General features: G+C 58.1%; 1 protein-coding gene across 4 annotated transcripts in view; it reads left to right on the top strand.

Moving 5' to 3' along the window:
- Positions 1-20,938, top strand: part of GAS7 (growth arrest specific 7) — a 133,764-nt gene that overhangs the window by 104,280 nt on the left and 8,546 nt on the right. For all 4 annotated transcript variants that reach the window (XM_006761684.2, XM_015562594.1, XM_015562592.1 and 1 more), the window contains exons 6-10: positions 3,357-3,446; positions 5,715-5,830; positions 8,644-8,718; positions 14,089-14,167; positions 20,280-20,408. In XM_006761684.2, the coding sequence (XP_006761747.1) occupies positions 3,357-3,446; positions 5,715-5,830; positions 8,644-8,718; positions 14,089-14,167; positions 20,280-20,408 (489 nt within the window). The remainder of the gene's footprint in view (positions 1-3,356; positions 3,447-5,714; positions 5,831-8,643; positions 8,719-14,088; positions 14,168-20,279; positions 20,409-20,938) is intronic.

Below are 20,938 nucleotides of genomic sequence, written 5' to 3'. Positions count from 1 at the left end.
CTGCCCCACCTCATGCCACAGGTCCCCTCTGGCTTCAGTGCTGTCTGCTCCCTGACTGTGATCCCGGCCATAGAGCAGCACGTTAACGGAATATCACTCCCTCCGAGATCCCTCCCCTTCACGCAGCCCCAGTGCCCCACGCTCACCCAGTGGTAGATTCCTCCCAAAGTACTGCAGTTACTTATTCCTGTATTCCTTCCTCACGAGGCTGTAAAAGCGTGAGGGCGGGGACTCTACCTGCTGTTTCCAGCCTCCAGTCATCACACCGGGAAGCACTGAGCCCCTGCCAGGTGCCCAGCTGGGCCAGGCCCGCGGGAGAGAGCAGGGAGAGAGCAGGAAGAGAGACGGGAAATGAACAGTCACGGGAAGTGTGATTACAAATGCACACGTGCAGGGTGCTTGGAGGGTCTAGCCCCGTGCACCCTCCGTGAACCATCCACGTGGCACGTGGACGAGCAGGAGTCCACTGAGCAGCCAGCAGGGTGGTTGAGGGGCGAGCTCTGCTGTCATCCTCTGCATTCAAATACGTACCTGGGCGACCTTCCGCTTCCTCACATCAAACGAGGCCAGTGTTTCCCAGCCCGTGGGGCTCCTGGGAAGATGAAGTGAGGATCCCTGCGAAGCTCTTGGCAGGGCGCCTGGGTGAGGGCTCCCCGGGAATTGCAGGAGGCATTCATCACCACTGCCTCCTGTAGGGCAGCCGGTGCGGTTCCGGAGACGCCCACCAGGGGGCGCAGGGCTCTGAGGATGCGAAGAAACCCCCCTGGGAGAGCTGGGAGCTGACAGAGGCAGCAGCAGCCACCCTGGGCCCCCAGGCCAGTCCATCCCGGGACCAGTGTCCCCACAGAGTGGCAGAAGCCACCGAGGGAGGAGGCCTTACCCTCCCTGACCTCCCCCTTCCCTCCCCCAACTCAGCTCACTCTCCTTCAGTGGCTGCTCCAGGGCCACAGGCCGACCCCTTGCCTTCCAGATCCCGACGCTAGAGAAGACGCTGGTCCCACCCCCAGTGCCTCCAGCCTCCTAGTTCCGTGATTCTTAGTCCTCAATCCAATGTCGGCTAACGTATCATTAAATGTGGGTGACATTTTCACGGACAGCATTATTAAGTAAAATAAAGATGGACTGTGATCACCGTGCTTTGTTGAAACACGTGAAGTGAGGACTGTGGGAGACTTCAGAATCCACCCCTCGTTTCCATGGCTGCTGCGAGAGAGACCCTGCCACAGGGGTCGCCAGAGCCATGAGCACCCCTTGGGGTAGAAGCCCGAAAAGGGGGCCTGGGGACTTCTGCCCGCTCCTGGGCATGGAGAGGCTGGCCCTCCCCCAAGCTGGCCCCGCAGGCCGCTGGCACCTCCTGGTTCATAGGTTGATACTCACCTCAATCACTGGCACCTGGGGTCCCTGTGGGAGCAGCATTGGAGAAAACACCCCGCCCCGGGGGGTGCCTCGGCCTCCACGTTGGCCTTGGTGGGATTCAGTGCCACTCGTCACCAGGGATGTTTGGGCCATGTGTGTTTACCAGCATCCCTGGCCTCTCCCCACCAGGAGAGAACAGGCCATGGCTGGGGCCCACCAGGTGCCAGCAGCACCCCCCCACCCCAGGTGTGACCACCAAAAGTGTCTCCAGGTCTCCAGGTGCCCTGGGGCAGGGGAGGGGACAGCCCCCCAGTGGACAGTCGCTGAGCTAACTTCATGGTAGTGTGCAGTCTGTCTGCGAAGTTTGTCCCGCATTTTTCCGCTTCTCCACTTGACTGCACTGCTCTTGTGTGTTTTTCCACAAGTCATGCTTCCTTCAGGGGGGGAGCCCCTCCCCCCAGACTTCAGCCCCATTTCTGGGGGGAGGGGCTCCTTCTCTTGGCTGGACTCTCCCACGCTCTCCTTGCAGGACCACAAGCGAGGCCTGGCCCCCGGCAGCCAGCGGGGCAGGGGTTTGGGAGGGTGGATTTACTTCCAGCCGCCCTCCCGCCCCTGGAACAGGCCATGGCTGGGGCCCACGGGCCTGACCCAGCGGGCAGAGGGGCTGGCCTCCCTACATTGTTATTGACATCATTACTCTTAGCCTTGGATTCACTGGCCAACATTTCAAAACTGAGGCACTTCACGTCAAATTCCCGAAGCTCCTCGGTCATCGCATAACCTGACAAGGGTGGGCTCCTCACTCTGTCTTGATAACAGTTGATGGGGGTGAGAGCAGTCCGCCCTTTGGGCTCAGGTGGAGCTCTGTAGACCCCCACCCCTTCCCGAAGCAGAGGCTGGTCTTTCCTGCCCCGCCCTGAGCTGCAGCTCCTGACACAGGGCACCTCCCTTGTTGTGTGAGCTGCCTGGCCTCGGAGTTTGTGCCTCTGTTCGAAGCCTGGGGCTTTTCTGCACTGTTCTTACCTGGACTGCGTGCGGCTCCACTTCAGCAGCTGGGGCGCAGTGAGGGGTTAAAGACGGCCAGGGCGGGGCTCAGGCCTGTTGGGACTCTGCGGCTCCCACAAGGAACACAAATTAGCCGGCTCCGTGGGAGGGACCGGGCTCCATGGAGGGGTCCCGGCTGGACTCGACATCAGCAGGAGCAGTAGAAAGCCACTCCGCCAGGCAGGGAGAGCAGGGCTGCAGGACCACCTCAGCCAGGGGTCTGAGCCCATCCCAGCATCTGCACTGCACTGTCCAGCAGGCTCCCGGGTGAGCACCGCAGCCTCTCTGTTCGTAGAATACATTGTGTGAGATCGAATTCACAAGGTGACTCTTCACCCCTGACCTCGGCCACAGAACTCCTTTCCCCGGGAGCAAACGGTGTTATTGGCCACAGAGGTATTCCATCGGTAAATAACCAAAGGTGTATATGCTTCCCCTTTAACACAAATGGCGGCATACAGTCATATCCTGTGCCTGCTCCCTCCCCTCCCCACTCAGTCTGTCCTGACACCCCCTGCTTGGAAGCCACTTCCCTGGATGCCCGCCTGTCTCTGCTTTGCTTCCCCACCCCCTGCTGGTGGACAGAGGACCTGTGTCTAGCCTTTTGCTGTTACAGAGGGTGCTGGGGGGAGGCACCCTGCCAGGGCACACCTGTGAGACGCACCTGTAGGCTAGACTCTTCGAGTGCACTCGCTGGGCCGAAGGTTCTGATGTTGACAGTTTTGATAGATGCTGTCAGTCCGCCCTCCAGAGGGTTTGTACCAAGGGCAGCCCTCTAGGGTGGGGGTGAGTACTGGTGCCCCCATTTGACATGTTTGCCCTGGAGCACCTCGAGATCCTGGTGTGCGTTCTCTCACGCTGACCCGCCCAGCGCCTCTGCAGTGCTGTGTCTGGGAGCAGAGCCCTCCCAGCCTCCCAGCCCTCAGCCCTCGTTTCTCCCTGTCCTGTGCCTGCAGATCAACTGTGTGACATTCCCTCACCCGGACACGATGCCCGAGCAGCAGCTGCTGAAACCGACCGAGTGGAGCTATTGCGACTATTTCTGGGTAAGTGGTGCCTCAGTTTCCCCCACACTGTGGCCCCAAGGACCAAGAATGAACCCCTGGGCGGGGGGTGGGGGGGGAGCATGAAGGGCCTTGAGCTCAAAGCAGAGGGGCCTCTCCTGTTGAAACCTAAAGGTCTGGTGGGAGAGTTAGCATCTGAGACGGGAAGTTAAGACCCTCTGGAGTCCAGAATGTTCCATAAGCCTCAGAGAATTAATAGGGTTTTCATTCATGGAAACACGGAAACCCAGGCAAGAAAGGTGGGCGGTCCCTTTCTCTGCTGCTGGGTAAGGACAGGAAACTAGAGTCCACTCCAGGGAAGGAATCTGGGCTCCAGGCCTGCTTTGTCACTTGTGGGCGAGCGGGGACAGGTGCCTCACCCCGGGGCTTCCCTGTTTCCGTCGAAGTCAGGAGGTTGGGCTTAAGGATGTGTAGAGAGCTCCAGATTCTGGGGTTCCAGGGCCTTTGCAAATTGTTCAATGAGGACAAAGAAAAGTTCTGGAGATGATAGTGGTGATGGTTGTACAACAATGTGAACTCTTAATGTCACTGAACTACACACTTAAAAATGGCCAAGATGGTAAATTCATGTTATGTGTGTTTTTCCACAAGTCAACATCTCTTGACAAATGCACAGCCCAGCTCCTCAGAAACTGGTAGAAGTCTTGAGCATTTTCTTTTCTTTTATACTAGAGGCCCCAGTGCATGAAATTCGTGCACTGGTAGGGTCCCTAGCGGCTGCCGCTGACCACCGGGTACTCCCTCCCTTCCCCCAGCTGGCCCCGCCCCTGGTCGAACTCCAGACGAACTTCTGGTCGCCGGGACCATTTACATACTACCCTTTCATTATATAGTATTTGTACTGATTTCAGAGAGGAAGGGAGAGGAAGGGAGATGGAGAGAGAGAGATAGAAGCATCAATGATGAGAGAGAATCATCAATCAGCTGCCTCCTGCACACCCTACACTGGGGATCGAGTCCGCAACCCAGGCATGTGCCCTGACCGGGAATCAACCGTGACCTCGTGGTTCATAGGTCGACACTCACCTCAACAACCACTGAGCCACGCCGGCTGGGCATCACCACCCCTTCCCATTCCCCTCTCCTAAAGTGTCCATTCTGGGGTCTTAGAGGTGCAACCCGTTCCCATTTCAAGGGGCGGGGCCTGAGGATGCACCAGGCTGGGGAAGCCCCGACCGGGTCACGCAGTGGCTGAGCTGAGCCTGCACCTGTCTGTGAGGTCGCAGGCCATACTTTTAACTCCTTCCATTAAATACCAAAGCATTTGACCCTGGTTCCTGGTGGTAAAGGCTGGGATGGAGGAGGCCCACCCAGGACTGGGCGGCTCTGAGAGCTGTGAGGGCAGGTGCCTGATGAATGTCCCGTAGGGAAGACCATGGCGGGCAGCAGGCAGGAGGTGGACTGGAGTGGGGGGTGGCAGGAAAGGGAGGCACAGGCGTCCTTGAGAAAGTGCAGGCCAAACACAGCTAAACCTTCTAATTTTGAAACTTTAAGAGAATTGCTTGCAAAATGAATGGGGTACTATGTTTCCATTTCATTGACTTGCCATCTTTTCTGAGTCCTGACTTTTACTTGAAAGGAGCTCCTAGTAGCTGCTGTTCACTGAGCACGTAGTCTCCTCTGAGCATTGTGCTCGGCCATTTCCACGGGTGGTTCATCCCAGGCGAGCAGCTCAGGCTGGAGACTTGCTCCTGAGACCCCCGCCCCCCCCATGTCAGCCCGGGCGCCCGCCCTCGTCCACTCTGGCCTCCTCTAATCCGGCTTCTCTCAGGGGCCTCTCTGACCCTTGGTGAAGGTGCATTGGAAGATGGCGCTGCCCGGCCAGGGCAAGAAGCTGAGAGGAGATGGGATGGGGTAGGATTAGGGACAGAGGACCCCAAGTCACAGATGGTCACAGCTTAGAGTCAGGATGCCAGGACCCCCCCGAGGGCCCCCCAGCCTCGGCAGCCCCTGGTTGGAAGGGATGGGCCCTTGGGGATCAGAGCCTGTGCTCTCGGCCACCTGCCCTTCCCCTGCTTTCCAGGTTGGGCGGTTGAGGGGCAGGGGGTGGCTTACGCATCAGAGGGCCCGTGGGAGCGGGGCACCAGGAGACACGCACGGGTCAGGCAGCGAAGCCGCCCCTGTCCTCCCTCTCGGGCTGCGGGCAGGGTTCCCAGGTGTCCTGGTCCCTTCTGGGTGGGTCTGCCCTGTGCTCCACCCTCTGTCCCCACGTCCCCCATCCCTGAAGCTCCCACTCTGCTTCCTTTCTAGGCTGATAAGAAGGACCCCCAGGGCAACGGCAACGTGGCTGGGTTTGAACTGCTGCTTCAGAAACAGCTGAAGGGCAAGCAGATGCAGAAGGAGATGTCGGAATTCATTCGGGAGAGGTGAGCCCCCCCCAGCTCAGGTCAGGGATGACTGGGCCTGTGGCGGCCCCTTAGCCTGAGGGCAGTGAGTGGCAGGGCCTGTGGCGGGCCCTTAGCCTGAGGGGAGTGAGTGGCAGGGGTGACCCTGCACCCCCAGCGCTGGGCTTGGTTAGCACCAAGGGGAGCATGAGACTAGAACCACACAACTCACGGCCCTCGGGCCATGTGTGGTTCTGGCCTGTGTCGTGTTTTTAAAGGTTTGAAAGACCATTTGTTAAGTTGGTCGGTTTTTACGTTAAAGTCTGGCGTCTCTGGAGAAAGCGGGAAGTCTGGCAGCAGTGGCTCCGCATCCCTCAGGTGGCACTGGCTGGAGCTGAGTGGCCGCAGCCTCTGTAGGGGAGCATGTGTTCCCAGTTCGCCGTCATCTCCACCACTCCCTGCTGTCCCCACACAGGCTGCTCAGCTCCTCCACCTCCATGGCCCTCATTTGGAGCACCGCCCCTTAGCATGAGAAAAGGGAGAATGTTACCTTCCAGTTAATCTTGGAACCAAATCTGTGTCCTGGACCTGGGCTTACAGAACCCACCGCGCCCCCCACCCCCCCCACACACACCCTCCCTGCCTCAGGAGCTCAGGGTACTGGGAGAGTCAGGTGAGGTGCTTTTGGAAAGGAAGTGCAGGGGTTAGAATAGTGGTTCCGATGAACACAGGGGAGGGGACAGTGAATTGGCCGGGATGGAAAGATGAAAAGCTATAAAAAGACAAAGTTCCTTTTCTGTCCCCTCCAAGTTCGGAAACCCCGTTAAGTGCACCTCACACACCCACACACCTCACACCCACCACCACATGCACCTTACCCCACACACATGTTTGCATGTGCTCACATGCATGTGTGCTCACATACACATGTGTGCTCACACACACACACAGCTTTCTATCTGGAGTTTCCCAGATACACTGGAAATACTTAAGTGCACCTCACACACCCACACACCTCACACATCCACCGCCACATGCACCTTACCCCCCCACATGTTTGCATGTGCTCACATACGTGTGTCTGCACACATGCATGTGTGCTCAGACATACATGTATGCTCTCACATGCATGTGTGCTCGCATACACACGTGTGCTCACACACACACACACACACAGCTTCCTATCTGGAGTTTCCCAGATACACTGGAAATATTTAGTAAATGGCAATATATTTACACTATTTATTTATTTATTTTTACACTTTTTATTTTTTAATTATAACAAGAACTATCGAGTAATAATTCTGTAGCATCTTAAAGCACCCCTTTTCCTTCGGGGCCCCGTTTTCTGTTTGTTTAATGAAATCATTATTTTATGACCCGTTAAACCGGCAGAGAACTGAGAGGTTGCGTAGCTCAGGTGCAAGAAAACAACAGCATAAAACAGGCGAGTAGGAACATGGTTGTAAAAGCCGAAGTTCGAGCACACTATGGTTTATACTGTCATAAAGGTGTCATGTTGGCAAATAAATGGAGCCTACAGTCTGAGAGCGCTGGTGTTTCCTGAGACACACAGTTTCTCTCAGTCCACCTTGGGGTCGCATCGGGAGCCTCAGAGCCAGGAGAGGGGCAGCGGGGCACAGGCGGGGGCGTGTGGGCCAAGGGCTGAGGGCTGGGGCTTTGCTGTGGCCTCAGTGTAGGAAGCTGGCAGATGTGGGGGTGAGGCGGGCACTGGCCGTGGCCGTGGCCGTGGCTGTGGCTGTGACATGCTGAAGCAGACGGGCCTCACGCCTGGATGTCATGGGGAGCCCGGGGAGATTTGCAGTCTGGAGTATGACGTGGTTTGATCTGCTTTCTAGAGTGATCTCTTGGTCACAGGCTGGGGGCCGCAGGCTGGCGGGCCGGTCACCCTGGGAGCTCAGGGGCTCAGGCAGAGTGAATGGGAGGGAGCGGTGAGACCCCGAGACCAGCCAGAGGTGGCACTGGCAGCAGAGCAGTGTGAGCAGGAGCAGGCTGTGGGCCTCTCAGCGCCACGCCAGGGAACCACCATCACTCAGATGTTGCCCTGGGACGTGGTAGGCCGCCCCGCAGACACCCTCGTGGCCCTTGAGAAGCAGGTGCTGCCGCCCCGAGCGTCTCTGGGCTTTTCCGTTTGCCGAGGGATGGACCAGGGCGCAGTACCTCCACAGCACATTGCATGCAGAGGCGGCAGACGATCCAGGACACGCCCGGGAGAGTTGCCTTGAAAGTGTGTCAAGGGCCTGCCTGCTGCAAGCCAAGTCCAAGGCGACTTCCCTCTCTGGGGAAGTGGAATCAGCCAGCTCTGGGCACCACCTGGTCTCCATGGAAACACGGGTGCCCTGCAGGCCTGGCCATGAGAGGCATTGGGGGCTGGGAGACGATAGGGAGCAGTCCTGTTCTGCTTCTGAGGGGCCGATGCCACCCTGGAGGGTCTAAACGCAGAACTCTGGGGCTGGCAGGGGAAGAGCAGCACTGGGCATCCAGCACGGTGGTCCATCATGAGTTACATTCACCCGTTTAAGGGTCTCCATGTGTCCAGCCCCGTGTCAGGAGCTGTGCAGATGACAGCTTTGCATCTTCACGACCCGGTAGACAGCTGGGAATAGCCCATTTTGCAGATGAGCAGACAGGGAGGTTCGGACAATTTTGCACATTCATTCATTCAACAGATAATTTACTAAGCACCTACTGTGTGCCAGACAGACAAGAGCCATGCACTCTCAGGGCATATGGTCTAGTGGGTTCCTTTACATGGTTATTAAGCAGCAGGGCTGTAGGTTGGACCCACCAACCAGCACTGGGGAGCTGACCTGTTGGGTTTTCTCCCCTTGCAGGATAAAGATTGAAGAAGAATATGCGAAGAACTTAGCTAAGCTCTCTCAGAACTCCTTGGCCGCACAGGAGGAAGGGTGAGTGGGGAGGACAGCGATGGGAGTGGGAGGAAGAGGAGACACTCGGGGGGCGGGGGGAATCCCTTTTTACTTATCACTGATTATTGTCATGGGTCCATTGGAGGGGAAGTCTCCATAGGCCTGGCTCACAGTAGGCATGCATGCTCAAGGTGGGGACCTGTGACCCAGGTGTGGGCATGCATGCTCAAGGCTAGCACTTCCACATTGTTTTCTCTCTCATGGCCAAGGGCCTCCTGCCATATGCTGGACCGCCTCGGCCCTGGCCCCTGGTAGCTGGGCATCAGCCCCCAGATGCCGCACCTGCTTCCCTGAGGGCAGGCTGGTAGGAACCTGGGTGTGAGGGGATTCCGCACCTGGCCGCTTGTTTAGAATTCTCCCCTGTGGGCCTGAGGCCCAGGCCCCCCTCCCCTTCCAGCTGCGACAGTCCAGACCTCCTTGGGTGGGACCTGGGCTGGGGAGACTCAGCCCACACTCCCAGCCACAGGGGGATCCCTGGTGGAAGGAAGACGGCGCCTTTTCTGCTCGGCCTTGTTACAGAGCGTTTGGGCTGCAGGTGGGAGTGTAACTGTGCAGCCACTGTAGAAACACAGCTTGCAGTGCCTCAGAAAACTGAGCCTAGAATTACTGTGACCCTGCAGTTCCTCTCACAGGCTGAGACCCCAAAAGAACTGAAAGCAGATACTCAGACAAATACATGCACACGAATGTCCATAGCACCCACTTCACAGGAGCCAAAAGTTAGCAACAACCCAAATGTCCATCAGGGATGAATGGACAGACAAATTATGGTGTGTCCACATTGGATATATGGATATAGGATGGGATTATTCAGCCATAAAAATGAATGACGTACTGACCCACACTACTGTGTGGATGAAGTGTGAGAAGCAAGACACAGAGGTTGCATATTCTATGATTCCATTTATGTGAAATGTCCAGACAGACAAATTCGTAAGACAGAATGGTGGTTGTCTGAGTTTAGGGAGAAAAGGGAATGGGGAGTGACTGCTTAATGAGCACGGGGTTTCTTCTGGTGGAGGGCGTGTATTCATCTCTGTGGGTTGCTGTAACAGTGAAAAAATAGGCTTAAACCTGGCTTAAAACAGCAGAAATTTAACTTATCACAGTTCTGGAGGCTGGGAGTCCAGCCTGGTGAGAGCTCTCCTCTTCTTTATAGGCAGCCGCCTTTTTGCTATGGCCTTTCCTAGTGAGGAGAGAGAGCAAGTTCACAGTGTCTCTTCTTATAAGGACACTAATCCCGTCTGACCAGGGCCCCACCCATATGACCTCAGGTAACCTCAGTTTCTGTTACAGAAGACCCATCCCCAACTCACAGTCACACTAGGGGTTAGGGCTTCAACATCGTAACCTAGGGGGGCACCAGCATTCAGTCCACAGCAGGGCTATGAAAATGGTTCGGAACCAGCTAGACGTGGTGGTTGCACAACAGGGTGACTGGGCTAAGTGCGATCGTTCTGAATGAAATTTCATCCCAATAATAAAAACAACGGCTCAGGAAGTTAGCGTTGAAGGTCCCTGGAGTCTTCCGTCTGGTGGGACCTCCCTCCAGGGCAGTGTCTGACTCCCTCCTGAGAGGAAGTGAGCCGCAGAGGAAGGCAGCGGATGCTGCAGCCGTCAGCGAGCTGCAGTGTTAAACGAGCCCGGCCCTGCCTGCATGGCTTGAAATCCCTCAGTGGCAGGGCTTTGCCAACCACATGTGGCTTTGATCAAGGCCTCTGCTTGGGGGGGGAGTAACTGCTTAATGAGCACGGGGTTTCTTCTGGTGGAGAGTGTGTATTCATCTCCGTGGGTTGCTGTAACAGTAAAAAAAAATAGGCTTAAAACAGCAGAAATTTAACTTATCACAGTTCTGGAGGCTGGGAGTCCAGCCTGGTGAGAGCTCTCCTCTTCTTTATAGGCAGCCGCCTTTTTGCTATGGCCTTTCCTAGTGAGGAGAGAGAGCAAGTTCACAGTGTCTCTTCTTATAAGGACACTAATCCCATCTGACGAGGGCCCCACCCATATGACCTCATGTAACCTCAGTTTCTGTTACAGAGGACCCATCCCCAACTCACAGTCTCACTAGGGGTTAGGGCTTCAGCATCATAACCTAGGGGGGCACCAGCAGTCAGTCCATAGCAGGGTGATGAAAATGGTTCGGAGCCAGCTAGACGTGGTGGTTGCACAACACGGTGACTGGGCTAAGTGCGATCGTTCTGAATGAAATTTCATCCCAATAATAAAAACAACGGCTCAGGAAGTTAGCGTTGAAGGTCCCTGGAGTCTTCCGTCTGGTGGGACCTCCCTCCAGGGCAGTGTCTGACTCCCTCCTGAGAGGAAGTGAGCCGCAGAGGAAGGCAGCGGATGCTGCAGCCGTCAGCGAGCTGCAGTGTTAAACGAGCCCGGCCCTGCCTGCATGGCTTGAAATCCCTCAGTGGCAGGGCTTTGCCAACCACATGTGGCTTTGATCAAGGCCTCTGCTTGGGCCCGCTGTGCAGCCAGCAGGCCGCCTCCGGATGGTTTTCACCGACCGCCAGCCACAGGCCACAGGACAGCCCTGCAAGGCTGGTGTCTCTCCCACGGACATAAATGAGGTTCCCTCCGGCCCCCTCTGCTCCGTGCACTGGGCCTGAGATGAGGGCAGGAAGGAGGAGCGTGGAGGAGCCGCCCCACTGGCCAGGCCAGGGGCCTTTCCAGGCATCTCCATACCCTGTGACTACAGTGCTGCCCTGAGTCTTCCCGCCTCCACCTCCTCGGCCTGGGCTGCTGCCGAGGACACTCAGTCCTGCCCGCACGCACAGCATATGCTCCCAGCTGAAGGCATCGGGCCTGCCCCGCCATGCTGTGCACACATGCACCTACAGATGGGGGAACTCAGCACACGCTCACATACGTGCATCGGTGTTGCTCGCCTCCAGCGTGGCCATGAGCACCTGCCTTTGCACACAGGCTAAAACCTCGCGCACACTCCTTCCAGCAGGCGCTGCCGGGGGCTGGGCCCGTGGGCCCTGCTCACAGTGCAGCGACGCTGTTTTGCTCACACCCAGCTTTGGACGTGAGCCCAGTCCACTTAGAACCTTCCAAAGCGCAGTGCTGGAGCCTAGAGATCTGGGCAGCCTCGGGAGGTGCCTGCCCAGGGGGAGGCTCGAGCTGCCTTTGCCACTCGAGTGCCGTGTCCGAATCAGATGCCCCAGCATATGTGCGCCCGGCGAGGAGCCAGGGCCGGTTGTTCGTCCTGCCTGCAGCCTGTCTCTCCCGCGTGGAGAGGAAGTGGGATGGGGCTGTTTTCTGCTTGAGCGTTGTGACAGCATCGTGCATTTTGACGTGGAAGGCCTCAGACTGCATATTGGAACGGACGTAGATCTCAGACTTTAGTTTCTTCACTAACCACTTATCAGACGAAAAACTTCTCTTCAAATGAGGGCATTTCTAATCGCTTTATTCGAAATGGTGACGTGGCCCCAAGGGGCCTGGGATATTGCGGGGGCGGGGGGGCGGTGCATGGAGCATGTATTAGCTCAGACAGACCAATTGATGTTTAGACTGACATCCTCCCACCTGTGAATGCCCAGCCTGGAGGTGGGGACAGTCTGACCCGGAATTGAACCAGCGACCTCTTAGTTCATGGGTCAGTGTGCAACCACTGGGCCACACAGCCTGGGCCTGATCTGGAAACTGTGCTTCCTCCTGCCCTCCCAGTGGCCTCGGATGACAGGGTCAGGCCACTGCAGCTGCCGCCGCGCCAGTGACTGACCGCGTGCCCTGCTGGTGGGGGGCGTGCATGTTCTCAGGGCTGCCCACGCCTTTCGGCTTGTGGGCACTGGTTTCACCGTCCACCGGCTCACATGCAGCTCAGCTGCAGGGCTGAGCCCCTCCCGTCAGCCTCGAAGGAGTTCCCACTTCTCCCGGGGCTGCTTCCGTAGCTGGTATAGTGCGGACGTTCACCCCAGGTCTGTGATGCATCCTGAGAGAATCCAACCGTATGGCATGAGGTCAGGGTCAAGAGGCCTCGTGTCCCCTGTGGTTGAAGAGTTGTGTCTGCACCATTTGTTAAAAGGCTGTCCCTCCTCCCTTGAGATAATTGGACATTCTTGTGGCACATCAGTCACCCCACATCTGAGTCTGTTTCTGGGCCTGGTATTCCCATATCTGTCTGACCACCAGGTCTGCTTCCACCCCCTCCGTCCCCTGCCCAGGACCCCCTACCCGCCTCCCGGGTCAGGTGAGGAGCCGCCACCCAGAGCTGCCCCCACAGCTCCCTGGAGCTCAGACCGTGAGGCAGAGAGAAATGTCTGCAGTGTGGGTTGCCCATTTCTCCATCTCGTCGCTGGTGGGCTCCCTAGCCGGGGTCACCCAAGGGGGCCTTTCTTTGCTGCCAGGCTCCTAGATACACTCAGTCAGTCATTTCCCATAAGCACCCACCTCAGCCTGAGGCAGCACCACAGCCAGACAGGCCTGGGCGGAACCAGAGGGGCCCATTAGGATGTGCTGGGTAGCTCTCAGCTGCTGGCTTCTCCACTGCAAACCCAGAGGCCGCGCAGCACGATGTCTGTTAGTCAGCTTTTGCCACTCGAGTTTAAGGAATTCTCCCGGGGAAGTGGCCTTTGGACGGAAGGAAGTCAGCCTGGCTTTACGGCTGGGTGTAGAGGTCCCAGGGTTAAAGAGTTGCAAATTACCAGAGTGTAGCCTGGGGCCTGCATTGCAGGGTCTTGGGGACTTCGGGAAGTTGCTTCTACTTGAAGCATCTTGGCGTGGGAAGTGACGGAGCGGAGAGGCCTCTGCGTTCTCCAGGGGAGCTGTGTGCAGCACCAGGCCTCACTGCAGGCTCAGGACCGGCCGGGGCCACACTCCTGTGCTGCCGATGGAGAGCCATCTGCCTGTGGGCGTCCCCAGGAGCTCCCTAGACCCAGAGGGCCCCCCACTACCCGCCGGAAGCCAGGCTGTCCGGGGTTTGCCTGCATGCAGGGAGCGCTGTGTGGTACCTTCCATTTGAGCAGGACTGTTCCCTGAGGGGCACTTGTCCTCCCTCTGTGACTTCCCAGCAGGTGCCTGTGCCTCCTCAACAATCCAGGGAGGGGTGATGGGAAGACATGGGGAGAGCAGTCGGCCAGCCTTGGAGGCCCTCCTTGCTGCTGCACCCCACTTTTGTGCAGCTCCCCCCGTTCTCTGGGTTTCTGGCGATTTCCCCGGTCTGCTACAGCCTGCTCTCTCAGCTGCTGGGCTCGGTTTGGGGGGCTCGGGTTGAAACAGTGCCCAAGTGTGTTTTGTGCCTGCCTGGCCTCTGCCTCACGCAAACCCAGTCTCCGGGGTCTCCTCCATCGGGTCACTGCGGCTCCCCCGAGTCTGACAGTCTGCTTCGTGTCGCAGGTCCCTGGGCGAGGCGTGGGCGCAGGTGAAGAAGAGCCTGGCTGACGAGGCAGAAGTCCACCTCAAGTTCTCCGCCAAGGTAACCCCTCCCCGCGGCCTCTCTGGGCTGGTCTTACACCGTGGTGTGCTGCTAGGCTGTGCACAGCCGCCTCTCCCGGGTGTGGTGTTGCCAGTTTCTATGCTGTAAATGTCAGGGGTTCCGAAGAGACCACAGTAGCACAGCCCTGGACCAGGGTCTGTGATCCACACGTCCAGGCTGGGGGATAGGCAGTAGCTCAGCCCTGGACCAGGGTCTGTGACGCACACGTCCAGGCTGGGGGATAGGCAGTAGCTCAGCCCTGGACCAGGGTCTGTGATCCACACGTCCAGGCTGGGGGATAGGCAGTAGCTCAGCCCTGGACCAGGGTCTGTGATGCACACATCAGGACTGGGAGATGGGCAGTAGCTCAGCCCTGGACCAGGGTCTGTGATCTACAGGTCCAGGCTGGGGGATAGGCAGTAGCTCAGCCCTGGACCAGGGTCTGTGATCCACACGGCCAGGCTGGGGGATAGGCAGTAGCTCAGCCCTGGACCAGGGTCTGTGATCCACACGGCCAGGCTGGGGGATAGGCAGTAGCTCAGCCCTGGACCAGGGTCTGTGATCCACACGGCCAGGCTGGGGGATAGGCAGTAGCTCAGCCCTGGACCAGGGTCTGTGATCCACACGGCCAGGCTGGGGGATAGGCAGTAGCTCAGCCCTGGACCAGGGTCTGTGATCCACACGGCCAGGCTGGGGGATAGGCAGTAGCTCAGCCCTGGACCAGGGTCTGTGATCCACACGTCCAGGCTGGGGGATGGGCAGTAGCTCAGCCCTGGACCAGGGTCTGTGATCCACACGTCCAGGCTGGGGGATGGGCAGTAGCTCAGCCCTGGACCAGGGTCTGTGATCCACACGTCCAGGCTGGGGGATGGGCAGTAGCTCAGCCCTGGACCAGGGTCTGTGATCCACACGGCCAGGCTGGGGGATAGGCAGTAGCTCAGCCCTGGACCAGGGTCTGTGACGCACACATCCAGGCTGGGGGATGGGCAGCAGCACAGCCCAGGACGATGTTCCCGCCATCCCAGTGCTATACTGAGTGATCAGAACTAGCCCTGAGACCATGGAGGACAGCGAGATGCAGTTAGGAAGTGATACGTGCTGAGTGTTTAGTACCTTGTTTTTAGTGTAATTGATTAATTTTGAATTTAGACCACAATTTTTAATACTGGCTGTCTGGAGCAACCAGTCTATGAAATCCCTACACCTGCAGCACTCCGAGCCAGTACAGGCCGCCCCACCCGCTTCGTGGTTTTGCCCCGCACACGGGGCAGAATGAATGGCTCAGATGTGAGGCATGTGGAGGAGCTGCATACAGAGCTGAGTGGAGGGAAAACCAGTGCTATTTCCAGCTCCTGCTGTGAAGGGTAGGAGTGCCCCGGAGTGAGCTGCCACCCAGATGTGAGAATGCCGGGCGAACAATAGCTCAGGAACCCTGGCACCAGCCCCTGCACCGGAAGTCGCCCCTCCAGCCGGGCGAGGAGGGGGCTCAGCGAATTAGGCTCCTTCCTGCTGCTCAGACAAGGCAGCGAGTTCTTTCTAAGCTGCAGATCCTGGGAGGTGCTCCCTCCGGGTCTTCCTGCCGGCCTGGCCCCAGCAGCTCTGTTCCCGCACTTGAACCTGCCATTGCCTGGGGAGGTGGGTGGGAAGGCTGCCCTTGGGCTGGGCGGGCTGGGGGCCGGTCACCTGAGCTTCTGAAAGGGCTTCTGCAGATCCGGGACCCGGGGCACTTACTTCCCCTCAGCAGGACCCCGTTTCTGGAATGTTCACAGACCAAACATTCTCCTGTGCTCTGCTTTCCTCTGCTATTTCCTTTTCCCGCTGCTGCTCACACCACCACTTCTGCCACCAAGTGCTTTTCCTCCCACTGGCCAGTTCCTACAGCGGGGTGTCCTACAATATAACTCAGTGCGGACACTGTCTATGGAGGTAACATGGGTCCCACAGGGTCAGGGCTCAGCCCCACAACACTGCCCTCACTTCAGATGGCATTTGCAAGCAGTGGGTCCCTGGGTTACCCACACTTCTGTTGACTAGGCTACCATTTGGGGGCTCTCACGGCCCCTCCTCAGGTGTAATAACTCGCTAGAGTGGCTCCCAGAACGCAGGAACCACTGACCTAGATTTCCCAGGGTATTATATGTTAAAGGATGTGATGGATGATACAGATGAACAGCCATGTGGAGAGGTGCCTAGGCCCTAGGGTGAGGTCTGGGCAGGGGGGGGGCGTCCCGAGCCCAGGGACTCCTGTCCCTGTGGAGGGTCACCCTCTTGGCACGTGCTGTGTTCACCAACCCGAAGCTCTCTGAACACTGTGATTGACAGCTTTTATGGCGGCTTCATCAGGTGGCCACCATCAATTTATCTCCAGCTTCTCCTCTCCCCAGCGGCTGGGGCCTGCGGCTGAAATCATGGCTTGGTCTTTCTGGCGACCAGCCCCCTCCAGAAGCTAGGCAGGAGCCCACCCAGGGTCCCCTTCCTTAGGACAAAAGAGGCTCCTGTCACCCAGGAAATGGCAGGGGACTCAGAAGCTCTGTGACGGGAACCAGGCTCAGCCAGGTCCGCGACCAACTGTTCGAACAGAGGATGCTTCCAGCACCGTGATCACCGAGGAAATTACAAAGGGGAGGCGCTCCAGCCAGGAGCCAAGGACGAGAATAGACGTATATATTATTATGTGGCAGAATCACAGTCATACAGTGCTCTCAATGGTTCGTGCGGGCTAGAACTCACCTCAGTCTTATCAGCCACCGGCAGGATGGCATCTCCACCTCACACGTGAGAAGGGGCAGAGGTTAAGCGGAGCCTGCGGCCACACAGCCTAGGGGGCCGTGATGGAGCAGGATGGAGAGGACAGGGTGAACGGGGTGCTGACCCCGGACCTTTTCTCTGGAGGCCACACTGCCCTCTCTCGGGGGCTGTCTGGGTAGTGGGCCGGCCCTCCTGATGCCCAGGACATCGCCGATGGAAAGCGTATGAGGGATTTTCTCTGAGAACCACCGCTGCTGCTGGCCGGGCAGTGTCGGTGGCCTTAGGCAGCCACGTTAGCCGCCAGCGTGGTGTAGCTGTTCTCTACGAAGAAGAGAGCTCCAAGCATTCACTGTTTGCCATGGATAATATGGCTCCACATGCCCCAAACCCATTTAACCTCTGCTCCGGAAGGCTCACTGAAACCCCACTGCTCTGTGTCAGCGTAAGAGCCCTGTACGAAATGCAGTTTTGTGAGGCCATCTCTCAGGCTTTTCTGTCTGCTGGCTGCAGCCATTGCTGCCAGCAACAGGCTGCTAAGGACCGATGGCCGTGTACACAGGAAGCTACGCCTGGCTCTGCTGGAGGAGACCAGACCTATCCCTTGTGATGGGAGACGGTCTAATCATGGATGAGGCGCCGGGCACCCGTCAGAGGCTGGGGGCAGAGTGGGAGGGGAGGCGGGAGTTTCCGTCAGCGCTGCCGCTACCCGCCCCTGACCCTGGGCGGGGCACTCGGCATCTCCGAGCCCCCATTTTCCATTTGAAACCTATTTGGGGGGAACCGCTGGGATACATCTCCACGGCCCCCACAGCACACGGCCTCCGCACCCAGCGTCCACACACACGCTTCATGAAACGCACTCCTCCCGCCTGCCGTGCTCTCTGACGTCTCCCTGGCGGCTGGCCCTTCCCACCAGAGCTGGTCCTGACCCACTCACCTCACTTCACTGCGCCCAGCTGCCCGCCGTTTGGAAAACACCGACAGACCGTCTCTGCCGTGGTCTGCATCTCGTGGTTTCTCTTGCTCTCCCCCGTGTGAGGAGGGAGGGGGAAGGGGGCTGGAGTGAGGAGCTCCCAGCAGGCGACCCGAGTGGATCAGCAGCCTGTCCCATCCCAGACGGGCCCACCCCGACCTCACCTGGACTCAACTGAAGACTCGACTCCCAGTGACAAAGATGCTTAAAGTTAAAAATGAGTATGAAAGACACGCGGCCAAGTTTTCTTTTTCTTAAGGAAGAATTACGTACTTTAAAAGTGCTGAAAACACAGAGGGCAGCGCAGTGGGATTGGGTCCCTCTGCCAGCTACAGCATTGTGTGCCCAGATGCCATGTGGAATGTCCCTCCAGGTCACTCCTGGGCGCACTGACCTCTAGAAATCAACCCCTCCACCTCCTCAGAAAGAGACCCCACTGAGGGGCTCGGGAGGCTCCAGGCACTGAGGCTGCAGGCCCGGGGAGCCCTCCCACCCCAATGCGGAGCAGGTTGCCATGGCAGCGGAGGTATGAGCTCCCCTGCAGCAAAGGCCTCACCTATGTGGGAATGGGTCTGCCTTCCTCCGCAGCTGTCACATTGCAGCATCTCGCGAACTGCCACCAGGTGGGGTGTTTCCTACACAAGGAAACGGGGTCAGAAGAATACCAGCAGGTACTTACCACCAACACCAGGAGCGAGGGGCCCGTGGCTGCCCGCTCCCTGCTAGCTTTCGAAGGTCATCCAAGAACAGAGCTGCTGTCACGCAGGCCACTGGGCCCTGAGGGTTGTGTCATTTCCCCGAGAAGTGAAGGGGCACTGGCTCCGCTCCAGCTCCAGCTGAATCCGTTCACCGTGGTGGCCAAGCCAGCCAGGCTCCTGGCCTCTTGGACTCAGTCACGTGTGACCCGTTGTGTAGAACTAAGAGCACATAAGCCCTTGAGGTCGCCAGGGGAAAAGTTCATGTACCAGCAGCCTGGTGAGGAGGAAGAGAGAGATCCCAGAATCCCAGAGCCGGGTGTGTGTGTGTGTGTGTGTGTGTGTTCCTTTGACAGGGAGGCTCAGCTGTACCTGTCAGAGGCGTTTCTGGGGCAGGTGGAGGCCCCAGGGACCTGGAAGGCCGGGCCAGGAGGGCCCAGGAGGCTGACGGGTGGGGCTCGGAGAGGCTGACTCAGCAAGGCTCTAGGCCAAGCATGTCAACCTCAGAGGCTAGCACAGGCCAAATCAACAATATGTAAGTTTATGTGGGCCGCAAAAAAACACAAAAGCTCAATTTTCATATTTTCTGTTGCGCACACCGAACAAGTCAGTCCAAGACTAATGACGTGGCCATCGGCTGCGGCTAAAATATTCGCTGCTAGTGTTAGTGGAGAGACATGGTGAGCCTGCGCATAAGGCGCGTAAGGGAAATGAATGCAACACGATGATAGTAATCAGCCATTAGCAAACGTTGTAGTTCATTATTAATAACTATGTATAAGAGGATATTATAAAAATTAAGTTGTGAAATTTTTATAAAAACGTTTCTGAAATACCATTATATTGGCTGGGCCGCAAAAATACTCGTGGGCCGCGGGTTTGACATGCTTGCTCTAGGCTGCTCACCTGGCTTGGCAGCAACTCCACATTTTCCTATTTTCTCATCAAATGCATCTCATTTTCACACCAAAAAAAAGTGGAAGTAAAAATTCTTCAAAAAGGAGTTGGATCGAGGGAAGGAATCAAAGAGAAGGAAAATGCTTGAAAAATACCCCGACTCCCCTCAAAGCAGAAACCTCTTTCTCTGGCCTCCAGCCTGCGAGGCCGTTCCCTGTGCTGGGATGGGAGGTGCCGTCTCCATGCGGACCAGTGAGATGAGCAGCCCCCACCCCCAGGTACAGGGCAGAGGGGGCCCTGTGAGCCCCCACTGGCCTCGCTGGCTCCCGCCATCGATTCTTGGAGCTTTGCACCACGTCCAGGTCACCTTCACAGGCTCGCACGGGCACAGAGCAGGTGTTCGGTGAACAGAGCTGCCCTGCAGCACCCAGGATAAATGGCACCCATGCCAGTGACGGGTGCCTGGCACACCACGGTGGCGTGGTTTTGCCCCCAGAAAGCTTCCAGCTTGGAAGGTCAGAGCCCTCCCAAGAGCTGTGGGAGCTCAGAGTGGGGAGGAGGTGACCACCAAGGGACTCGGGACGCTCTGGACACCAGCCTGTCCATCCAGCAGTGAACCGGGGCCTGGCCAGCTGAGGCGACTTCCTAAACCTCCACCTCATTAGTGGACACTCAGTTGTACTCAGAGGTCCAGGCCACCGCCCAGGCCCCCCTCACCTGCGGGGGTGGGAGCTGCCCTCCCCCAGCGCTTGCTTGCAGCTGGTGCCCAGGTACTGAGTGTGCCCCTCTCCCCTCCCAGCTCCACAGCGAGGTGGAGAAGCCGCTGATGAACTTCCGGGAGAACTTCAAGAAAGACATGAAAAAGTGTGACCACCACATCGCCGACCTCCGCAAGCAGCTTGCCAGCCGCTACGCCGCAGTGGAGAAGGTGAGGGGCCCGGGATGCTGGGCTGGTGGGAGGGGGGCCTCCTGGAAGAGGGTGGGCTGAGCGGGGTAGGTGAGGGGAGTGGGGGGGTCTCCAGCCACACCTGAGGAACCTGCCTCCCCCCAAAGAGCAGATGGGCGCTCTTCCCCATGGCACTGCCCAGAGGGCCGGTGGAAGCAGGCGAGGCTGCACCTGCAGTGGGAAGTAAGTGGGCTCCACCCGGTCCCTGAGACGAGGTGCATACAGCCATGGTCTCCTGGGACGTGGAGCCTGGACGTGCTGCTGGTCCACGCGTGCCCCTTTGTCTGGGCCTCGCCTGGCAGATTCTCTCCTGACGGAATCACCCCCTCCCAGAAGCCTATGAGGGCTCAGCTGGTGGCAGCTGCTGATGGCTTCTGGAGGGAAGGGAGCTGTCCCCGGGGCTGACCACAGGACTTAGGGTGCGGGAGAAGGGGGGGGGCGCACGGCTGCAGGCACCCTGGATGGCCGGCTGCTGCCCCCAAGGACCCGTTCTGACCTAAACTAAGCACTGC

The sequence above is a fragment of the Myotis davidii genome, unplaced genomic scaffold (genome assembly GCF_000327345.1).
Source record: "Myotis davidii unplaced genomic scaffold, ASM32734v1 scaffold37, whole genome shotgun sequence".
NCBI classification, from domain to species: Eukaryota; Metazoa; Chordata; class Mammalia; order Chiroptera; family Vespertilionidae; genus Myotis; species Myotis davidii.
The sequence above is the reverse complement of the archived record's forward strand: the minus strand, read 5'-3'. Positions and strand labels throughout refer to the sequence as shown.